General features: G+C 34.6%; 1 protein-coding gene across 2 annotated transcripts in view; it reads right to left on the bottom strand.

Annotated features, from left to right (window-relative positions):
* Positions 1–3,657: 3,657 nt before the first annotated feature.
* The window catches only part of syt14a (synaptotagmin XIVa), a 47,733-nt gene continuing 39,614 nt past the window's right edge, over positions 3,658–11,776 (bottom strand). For both annotated transcript variants that reach the window (XM_087779285.1, XM_087779284.1), the window contains one exon: positions 3,658–4,055. In XM_087779285.1, coding sequence (XP_087635411.1) covers positions 3,742–4,055 — 314 coding nt within the window. In that variant the 3' untranslated portion in view covers positions 3,658–3,741. The remainder of the gene's footprint in view (positions 4,056–11,776) is intronic.

Below are 11,776 nucleotides of genomic sequence, written 5' to 3' on the forward strand. Positions count from 1 at the left end.
ACTTGCTCTTATCTTGAATACTTTTTTGATTAAATATCTTTACAATTACTTATGTTTTACTTATATATACGAACATTTTCTTTTACTTATGAGAACAGCACTTTTGGTCACAACGTAGCCATACTTCTCCTTCCTTGTAAAATGTATTTTAGGGTGATTATTTTTTTTTTAGGTTGGGTATAGTTGACCAATTTAATCAAAAATTGTTTTTATTTCTTTTTTTTGTTTTGGAACAAGAGCACTTGCTCTTATCTTGAATACTTTTTTGATTAAATATCTTTACAATTACTTCTTTTATTTTGTCATTTAATTCATGTCAAATCTGCTTAAAAAAAATACCAGCATACATTTGAATAACAACTGAATATAAAACATATTTAACTTGTATTTTGATTTAAATAACTTTAATTTTAAGTACATTTTAATTACTTCTACTGACAATGGCGATATCGCCACTCTGGCTCGGTGAGATCTCGGAGAGCTACGATGACACCGGGCTGACCCAGCAACAGATGATCCGTTGAGGTTATATTAGGATGTTTTGTAGCTCAAAGGAAATCGACTTGTTACACTTTATCAACACTTTCATTCATGGAACCGGATTCATTTGATTCCATGTCCGTCTCGGCTCCTGTTCTTCTTCTTCACCTCGGAACCTGAACGCATCACGGCGACTTGTTTTTAAAAACAATCTGTCGATTCAGATGAAATGATATCGTTCACATGACATCACAAGTTCTTGTCGTCTAAACTTAGCACCGGAGTCTCGGAATAGAGCGACTTTGTTTGTCACATGTCGACCAGAACCAGAATTTTAAAAATAACAGAATTACTGCAGTAAAAAAAAAGTGGCATCTTTTGGAGCTAGCTTAAGTCGCGCAAGACATTTTTATTTGTGCAGGCTTTTCCTTGATTCTCTGGAACTCCTGTGTTGTTCTCAGTGTTATCTTGACATTTTAAGTATTTATTTTATTGTGTATTGTTTTGATTGTTTAAGCGCTTTGTGACCCTGGTCTGGAAAAATGCTATACAAATAAAAATTAAATTACTACTTACTTATTTTAAAGGGATATTATTCTTATTTTGTCCAATTTTATTTTACCCTTTTTATTTTGTGTGGCTTTTTATATATTTTTCTAATTTATTTAATTATATTTTAAACAATTAATCGCCGTATCTTTTCTTTTTAACAAATCCTTTTTTCTTTCCTTCTACAGCAACTCATCCGATTCCGTTACAATGGCCTTCTTTCCTACTGCACTTAAAAGCATCTTCAGACTGTTTGTGTTGGAGATCTGCAGGGATGTGACCGACAAAAAAAAAAAAAGAAAAAAAAAAGAAAGAAAAGAAGGGAGGGAGGGAGGAGATGAGGGGGCAGCCCTCTCATCTGTTCTGCATTTCCCCCTTTGATTCAGCAGCAGCCACCGAATCTTATTTTCCAGCTTTTCTTCCCCCGGAGCGTTTTGTTCGGCAGCTCCGCCCTCCACGGCTGGAAAACTCAACTTGTTTTGTCAGAGAGGAGCATCTCTGGTGGTTGTTTTCTTTCAACTTTTTTTTCTCAAGTCCAAGTCACGCGGAAGGAGGGGGAAGAAGAACGGCAGTTTGTCGGGGTGGCGTCTTGAAAACGGTGGAGTCGAGGGGGCAGCCGCACTCGCCAAGAAGCCCGGACCCCCGTTGACGATAGACTCTCCCTGTCGCGACTAGAAGGCAAAAAGTCACCCTGGACTCATCATAAAACGACATACATTTAAATGGTTTGAGTTAAGTTTAGTGATGTAGCCATTAGTGCAACTATGCGCTTATGGCTACATTTGAAAATGTGGAATTCAGGGCTTTAGAGTGAGTCGCCCTGAAGAACGTTTGGTACGAACGTCTTATCTTATCTTAAACATCACATAGTGGATCAAATGTAAGTAAGTAAGTATTTTTTATGTATATAGCGCTTTTCCAGACCAGGGTCACAAAGCGCTTAAACAATCAAAACAATATTCAATAAAGTATATACTTCAAAATAAGAGTCTGGTGGTCATAATGTAATGGCTCATCGTCCTCTAGTCTTGGTACCTGTAATGAAGATTAAAAAAAACAAAAAACGGTGAGACCATCAACAGCTCACTGATTTATTTATTGCTCCACCTGTTGGTAGCACCCTGGTACTGCAGGGTTTCAAGCTTGGAAATAAAAACATTATTTTTTTTGCAAACATCAGATTTAAAAACCAGACAAAGTTTTTTTTCTTCTTCCGTCGAACACATTTATGGTGGAACAGTTAAGGCACGACATTCCAGAGCGTATATAAATCAGTCGAAGCCGCTTTTGTACGATATTGCTCACAAGAGTTCGATACAAAAATAGAAAACATTCATTAAACACGTTTTTTTTAGCTCGTCCTCAACACGTCAAAACACGACACGAGCGTCACCACGGATACGACGAGTCGCGAGTGTCGACTACGCAAAAAAAAAGAAGGTTTTCGTGGCTTTTGTTTCGTGAGGCGGCGGAATGTTGTCGAAGCCAAAGAGTCGAGCTGCAAAAAACACTTTTACGAACTTTTCCCTGGATGTCGAGCAACTTTTACTATCAAGTTCTTATTTGTGCTTTTTTTTAATGCATTTAGTCTCTGAGATTTAAACATGTTTTTAATGCGTTTTTTTTCTTTGTACCACAACATTTATCCTTTCATTTTAAATATATAAATACAATTTAGAATTCCTTTTTATTATAAGACTTTTTTTAAACAAAATTGTTTAAAATTTGCATTGTTATATTTAACATCAACAACTTCTATAAGAAACAGAACTACTACATAATTTATTTTATATATATTTATTACTATGATAATAACTATTAGATTTATTTTCGTACTTTTCCCTAATAAAAATACTTTAAATATTTTAATGATTAAAATTCGAAATTTTAGAAACAAATTTTCTAAAGAAATGAATTAATTAAATGGAAAATCTATATTTTGCTAAAAATATTTAATTAAATAATTAAACAATATTTGAAAATGTATTTATTGATCCCAAAATAGGGAAATATACAAAAAAATATCAGGTATAAAATATTAAAATAATATTCTGTTATGTCAATACTAATAAATTACAAATAAGGATTTTAAATAAGGTAAGAAAATATTTGTTTTAAAAAATAAATATTTTTTGGGCACTTTTTTTACTGCATGGAAAAAACTTCCTCTGCTTTGAGACTTCATTTGAGTTTGAAATAAGCAAAAATCATCCGATTTAAACAAATTATTATAATAATAATTATAAATAAAAGTTTGTGATCTTGTGCAGCTCGACCTCTAACCCTCAAAACCACGACTCGCGTCTTCGTCTGTCTCGTCGACAGCAGATCCGAGTCACGGCGTCTAAATTTATCCGCCGAAGTCGCTCCGACAGTGACGGGCGTTGATCTCGGCGTCGCTTCCGAAAACCCAGAGTTTCGTTCGCTTGTCGTTTTGTCGACGCGACAACCGATCGGGTTGTTTACGTCGATTGTGCGAAGGTGACGGTGAGGTTAAGTATTTCGGGGGGCGAGGGACCTCGGAAACCTCGGTGGCAGGTCTTCCGTCTCCTCGGGTTCAGAGTAAGGGTGGCAGTGAAGAAGAGAGTGCAGACAGGGTTGACGGGACTGAAGCCCTTTGAACCACTTGATCCAAAGAGGAACACCTTTTGACTCGACCCTGAAACCGTCGACCAGTGTTCCTTCGTATTCCCCCGACGCCTCCTGGTCCCGCTAGGACTCCAGCAGACTGTGCCAGTGACACACCTGCTGACCCTTGGACTCCTTCATCTGAGTCCAGTGGTTGAGCTCCTCCTCCCCGGAGCTGTTGAGCCCCAGGGAGATCCAGCCGATCATCTCCTTCCGCTTCATGCTCCGCTTGTTGTAGACGGAGAGGATGAGCGTGACCTCGGAGAGCTGGAAGAGGGCCACCTGGAAGACGAAGGTCTCCTTGTAGGTGGGGTTGGGCTGACCCCGGCGCACCGACGTCTTGCACTTGGACATCTCGTGGCCGATGGAGTTGAGCAGCGTCAGCTTGACGTAGGTGTCTGACGGAGAGACAAGGCGGAGCGGTCGGTCAAAGAGGACCAACGATGGGGGGGGTTCGAGTTCGGTGAAGGTCATGCTGCGGTTTGTGCGACGCTAACAACATTTAATCAACACAACGACATGCATGGTGTCAAAGAAACCCCTGAGTTATCTATCATAATCTCAGGTTCTACGAATTGGTGCGAAGCCCTCTAACAGCTTAACTATTGGTCTAGCGAAGCTGTTAGAGGGCGGAGCACCAATATGAAGTATAACTACCTACAGCGGCAGCACTAGCTAAAATGCTAATCGCAGAGGTTGGAGACACTTGAGGGGTTATTTTTCCTGGGAATGTCGGGTGGAAATAATCTGGGGATACCATAACTATGACGGTACAGGGACAACATTATAATCTATTGCGATATATTGCGATACTGTAGTAACAAGGATATATATGTAGTATTGCCAAGTACTTGACTCTGGTGTTGCAGAATTTACAGACCACATGACTCTTGACGAAGTCGTAACTGATTTGATTTGTTTTGAAACCAAAAATATGCCCAAACGTCATCTTTAAAAATCGAATGGAGGCGACTGTATCCCCTCGTCCTCAGTTGTCCCCAGGATCTCACTGGTTTGTATTGTTCCTCCAGCTATGGATGATGTAAAGACTGCTGCCATCTAGTGGCTTGATGTTTAATTGCGACACAAAAATGTACAAACGCTAATCTAACTTCATTAAACAATACAAAAACTATAGTAGCTTTAGAAATCTGCTGGAGTCGACTGTATCCCCTCGTCCTCAGTCGTCCCCAGGATCTCACTGGTTTGTATTGTTCCTCTAGCTATGGAGGATGTAACGACTGCTGCCATCTAGTGGCTTGATGTTTAATTGCAACACAAAAATGTACAAACGCTAATCTAACTTCATTAAACAATACAAAAACTATAGTAGCTTTAAAAATCTGCTGGAGTCGACTGTATCCCCTCGTCCTCAGTCGTCCCCAGGATCTCACTGGTTTGTATTGTTCCTCCAGCTATGGAGGATGTAACGACTGCTGCCATCTAGTGGCTTGATGTTTAATTGCGACACAAAAATGTACAAACGCTAATCTAACTTCATTAAACAATACAAAAACTATAGTAGCTTTAGAAATCTGCTGGAGTCGACTGTATCCCCTCGTCCTCAGTCGTCCCCAGGATCTCACTGGTTTGTATTGTTCCTCTAGCTATGGAGGATGTAACGACTGCTGCCATCTAGTGGCTTGATGTTTAATTGCGACACAAAAATGTACAAACGCTAATCTAACTTCATTAAACAATACAAAAACTATAGTAGCTTTAGAAATCTGCTGGAGTCGACTGTATCCCCTCGTCCTCAGTCGTCCCCAGGATCTCACTGGTTTGTATTGTTCCTCTAGCTATGGAGGATGTAACGACTGCTGCCATCTAGTGGCTTGATGTTTAATTGCAACACAAAAATGTACAAACGCTGCAAATATTTCTTAATTGCAAACTTGAAAAAACTATTATACTAGTTAATACTCGCTTAATCTAACTTCATTAAACAATACAAAACTATAGTAGCTTTAAAAATCTGCTGGAGTCGACTGTATCCCCTCGTCCTCAGTCCTGGTCGGGATCTCGTGAGATTTTCAGCGTTTCTTTAGCAGCGGAGGACGTAATGACGGCAAAGACTAGAATCTACTTGTTGGAAGTTTCATTGAAGCGGGAAAATACTTGATTATGAATATTTACATATATTGCTGCAAATAAAAAATAAATAAAAAATTTAAATTATTTTACTTTAATCATCACACTTTATTGAACTTTAAATCAATCAAGAACTATGGTTTAAAAAGCAATAGAAAGTTATTCACTGTTCAGTTAGCTAACAACCGAGTTATGCTAATGTACGAACTGAACTCCTACAAAGTCAATCGCGACAAATTGTTATCTTAAATGTACACAAAAAAAAAATAGTTAGGATGCGTGATGTATAGTTTCATTGCTAATATAGTGGAATTTGGCTAAATTTTTGTTTATGAGGCTAAAGCTAACGGCTGGTAAAATACAGTACCCAATGTTGAATCGCTAACATAGCTCAGCTACAATCATTTCCAGCTTCCTTTACTTAATAAATATGTAACTTTTGCTCTTCATCTTTATGCTAAAATGCTACATTTTTTACGTGAATGCAGCTAACATTACTGCGAAATAACAAAACGGTTTAATGGCTAATGTGCTAACGCTGCAACGATGCTAACAGCGTCGACAGAATGGACATTTGTGTCCGACTTCACGGTTTATCCTCGCTGCACCGACGTGGCGCCGCTTTCCTTCGTGGCGTCGGCGGCGTCAGAAGCGATCTCACTTCAGCCTCCGCAGGCGTCTGTAATTTCTCCTGATCAAACAGAAGTGGAGCCTTAAGTGTTGCTGATGACAGAGAACACGATCTCAACGCGACTCTTTCTTCTTGTTGCCGCGCAACCGAGACGAACCCGAAGGTGGAAATGGACGAAGATATTTATGCTTTGAAGAATGAAGGAGTTCGACGGAGGAAAACGGTGCAGAAATGGTTTCGACGTGAATCTTTCGGGTGATGATTGAATATTAAACCGGTTACATATCAGAACAAATACTGACGTTTGTTACTATTTAAGCATTTTAGGAATCAAATGTCACTTCGTTTGGACTATTTATAGTTGATTACCTGAAACTATTTCAACTCAGTATTTGGTTATTTTATCGAAATTGACTTTGAAAATATATATATATATTTTTTCAACTTAATTTGAATTTTTTAGTTAAATATTTGAATATTTAGAGACTTGTTTTGAGTTGTTTTATGTTGACTTAAACGTCACGTCTCTTTAAAATGTATTTTTATGTTAAAATGCATCATTTACTTTATCAAAATCACATTTTTTCTATAATTTCTTACCAACTACTAAACAATTTGATTGTGTTCTTTAAGTTGGTATCCAATTTCTTTCAGCATTATTGTTTTTGATTATTTTGACTTTTGATCAAATTGTTGGTTCTTTTTGAGTAAATATCAGATTGTCTTGATGTAAAATCTAAACATTCTGAGGGAAAATATAAAAAATCTATTAATCTAATAATATTCTGACTTTGTGTTTGTCTTATTTGAATATATATATATATATATATATATATATATATATATATATTTTAAACGTATACTTACTTGTAGATACTTTTAGATATTTTTTAGTTATTATAATTCTTAGTAAAACTCTGTTTATCTGAATTTGCTATAATAAATGTTATGTTACACCTGGAACATTTTTTACCAGAAAACTTTTGGAAAAATCCAACTATTTTGAGTAGATGTCGCATTATTGACTTCTATTATTTTGACTAAATGTTAGTTTTCATTAATTTTGAGGAAATATTATATTTATATTTGACCACTTCTAGCAGATATCTTAATGATTTTGCGACAATTATTATATTAAAGTACTCTTTGATTGGTTGAATTATCATTACTTGACTTTAAATCGTACTATTCTGAATAAAAATTGGATTTCAGTTATTTTATCTTTAACCTGGAACTAAAATATTTGAACTAAAGCGTGTTTATTGAGGGAATATTTTGATTTAATGTTTATTTATTATGAGTAATGTTTCAGTGCTGGAGCGACATATACGCTAACGTAGCTACAACGAGCTAAGGTATGTATTGCTAATGCTAATGCTATGGTTGTGTAGAGTAAGGGAAAAACTTTAATTGGAATAATCGATGTTCGATTTACTGAAGATATTTTATGTTTCTATGTATGTGGTTATTTTATCGTGATTGAACTTGAAAATATAATTTATTTACTTATTTTATTATACTGTTGTTTAAAAAAAAAGAAGAAAAAAAAGGGAATATTTAGGGTCAATATTCGATTGGTTTGAGTAGTATCTGTTTTTTATGGTAACATTTATCAATTACTATCAAAATAAATGCATTTCTATATCCATTTAATGATTTTATATAGTGTGTTTTTTGTTGTTGTTACACTGGTTTTTAAGAATTATTGATTTGGATTATTTTGACTTGACGTCACTTTATGCTTCAATATGTGGATATTTTGGTTTTATTATTAGTCAAATACAAATATTATGAGGTAAAATACCAAAACTTTGGGCAATTATTTAAACTTTTTTTTATTTATTTACTTTTAACACATCATTTGTTTTAGTACAACTCTGAATTGTATATTTTATGATTAACTAACATTATATTTGATTAAATATTTGATCACTTCAACCCTGTTTCTGGCTGTTTTGCAGTAAAATATCACTACTTTGACTAAAATATTTGACCTGAACGTGAACAAATAACTACATCTTCTTTTATCATAGTGTTATTTTATAACTTTAAATGATTGCAACTAAATATGGGAATATTTAGAGACAATATTTGCTTGTTTTGAGTATCTGTTGACTTGAACTTCACGTCTCTTTTGTGGTAAAATATTACATTTGATTGATTGAGTTAAAATCCTATTATTTGGAACTGATGGTAGTTATTGATTGTTTTTACGAAACATTAGAATAACTTCCAGCTGAATATTTCTCAGTGTAATATCAATACTTATTTGTTTAATTGAACTTAATTTTAACTAAATATGTTAATATTTAGAGACAATATTTCCTTGTTTTCACTTGAACTTCATGTTTCGTTAAAATGTTGTTTTTTTTATTCAATATGTGGTTATTATGACTATATTTACATTTTATACCATAGTTATTTTGTGGTTTACAGGCAAAATATCCAAACTTATTTTCCATTAAAATATACATTTTTTACTTTTCCGTTTATACTTTTTCTACTATAAAATATTCTAACTTTGTGTTTTTGATTTGAATATAAAGACTTTTTTTTTTTACTAATAATTTTAACTTAATATATAATTCTTAGTAAAACTTTGGGCTCAAATAATCATTCGCCTGTAATTTTACAGAAAACTGTTAGAATCCTATTACTTTGGACTTAATGGTAGTTTGTTAGTTTTTTATTATTAAATATTTGATAAATTACAGCTCAAGTCTTTCACTAAAATATCACTACTTTGATAAAAATATTAAACTAAAAATGTCATTTATTTTGTTCAATTGATGACATTAAATGTGACTTCAAATCTATAATTATGAATAAAAACGTGATTATTAATGGACTAATTGTCACTAATTGTGTCTGAATCTCAAGAACATCTGAGCTATCGTGGCTAAGAGCTAACGTGTTGCTAATGCTAAGTAGCTACGGTTGTATTCGGCAGAAAACAATGGAAAAAGACTTTAGGTTTCAACAGTCGGTGTCGTAACGGATCGATACAATAAGTGTGGTTTTCATTTCCCTCCCGATATGGTGCAGCATCAGGACTGGAATAATCCTGTGTCTGATTCCTAAAAATAAAAGGCGAAAAGCTCATCTCGCACCTTTTATTTCCCAGCTGATCTCTTCTACTTCCGCCTAAATCCACACGTATCTCACAACGAATCCCCTTCAATTAAATCCAAAGTGACGGAGGAAAAGGAAAACTGTGTCATTATCAAGCGATTCACTCTATTCACCCTTCATTTCCACGCCCGGATCACAAGATAAACTGAAGCCACAAATCCGGCTGAAAAGCGGAAAAAAAAAAAAAAAACCCGGCGCCGACACTGGCAATCACAATAGATCTGGGGAAGTGTTTCGCCGCTCGTCTACGACCGCGCTTCGGTGATGACGCGGCGTATTATGTCGTCGTCGAAGAGGCCGATGAATGGCTGCGGCTTTCATGCCGTGGAGTGCCAGCTGCCTTCAGACGCCGGCTGAATCACACGTCGACATAAAAGCTCAGAGGGGAGAAGAGGGGAAAAAATAGCCTTGATTTCTTTTCTGACGGCTGCTGAATGGAAGCCGCGGCGGCGCCGTGGATGTCTTAAGTGGTCAGCGGCGCCGATTGCGCGGCTCTTGGGTTATTGTTGCCGAACGAACGAAGGCGAGTCGTTATTAACTCGAAGTCGTCGGCTCCCGGAGACGACCGTGAGTCACTCACTTCCTCGGTGGAAAAGGTTAATCGAGGACTCGTCGACCTCGCCTTGTGGCAGAGGATGTTACCACGAGAGTCCTGGTCCTGGTCCTGGTCCTGGTTTGTTGGAGTCGATGTGTGCCTTCAGATTTTGATCAATGACACTTGATTTTAACAGCATCAAAATCCTATAAATATATATAACGATATGTTCTTTATCTTTAGACTTAGATGGTATCATCTTGTTCTTTCTCTTTGTTCTTATTTTATTTTGATTTATTTTTTATGAAAAATTGCTGTATTTTCTATGGCTAATTGGAAAAAAAACAATTTAGTCAATAAAGTTCTACCTTACCTTACCTTACCTTATCCAGACTTTGTAGATTCGAAAACCATCAAATTTCAAGCAGTTATTTTTTCACCATCATTTTTTTTTTTTAAATCAACGTTGAAGTAATAATTCAATGTTAAACAATTATTCTCAATATCAAGTCAATCAACGTTTAACACTAGATGTAAAAAAAAAAAGAAAAAAAAATATTTGGATACTGTAAAAATTCTGTATTAAAAAAAACAACACATTTTTTCCAACTAATTTCTTACACAAAATACATTGAATTTTATTTTTAACTAGATTTTCTTTTTTACATTGAATTGTTTCCACTGGTCTTATTGCTAGTTATATTTCACACCCAAATTTTACATAAAAAAATAAATAATTAAAATAATAATAGAAGCTTGATATTTGAAATTTCGATGCTGTTAAAATTCAGTGTTAAAAATTCATATTCAAAGATATTTACTTTCGTACTCCTTGGTTGCCCGGAATATAACACTGAATTTTGATCCACTGTTTTTCTTGCACAGAATTTTTTGACATTTTTTGGATATTTAATATTTTATCCCAAATTGTATTTTTTAACGTTTTTTTTTTATTTTTTACATTTAATGGTTAAAACTGACCTTTATGTCCTTTTGCACATTTTTAGACTAAATTAATTTCAAATTGAATTAATTTTACACTGAATTAATTACTACATTGAAAAAAAAAATGCTTTAAACTATTTTGATGCTGATAAAATTCAGTTTTACACATTTGTATTGAATGTCTGATGTTTGGTCGAGTATTGATGCGACACAAGATACTGAATTTCCACATGAGAAGAAAATCTTGCTAAAATCTGAGTCCATGGTTCTCATGGCTAGTGAGGGATGCTGGAGCCAAACCGTTTATCTCAAGTCTCAAATTTATTTTATGTCAAAATGTATTAAATACTATCAAAATCTCATTGTTTCTATATAACATTATAATTATTCTGTAATTTCTTACCTACTATTTAAACTTTTGTGTGTTTTAGTAGTTGTTCAACTGGTTTAATGTCAATTTCTATTTTATGTTGTTATTTTTACTACATATTGGATTTTCTAGAAGAAAAATCCAAATAATCTGAGGTAAAACGTTAATAATAAAATAAAATGACCAAAAAATGTCAATATAAAACGAAAGGGATTATTTTAAAATTCTAACCTAAATTTTTTACATTAAATACATCCAAAAAAGTCTCCTTTTTTAGTACTTTGTGTCTTGATTATTTTTGACATTTGTGTGGTTGAAACACTAAAGAAATAAATAACAAATTTAAACTAAGCTAAAGTATTTTATTAAATATTTAACGTTTATGATAAAATAACTTTTAAATATATATTTTTTT

Source organism: Callionymus lyra, chromosome 18, assembly GCF_982586985.1.
Source record: "Callionymus lyra chromosome 18, fCalLyr1.hap1.1, whole genome shotgun sequence".
Taxonomy (NCBI): domain Eukaryota; kingdom Metazoa; phylum Chordata; class Actinopteri; order Syngnathiformes; family Callionymidae; genus Callionymus; species Callionymus lyra.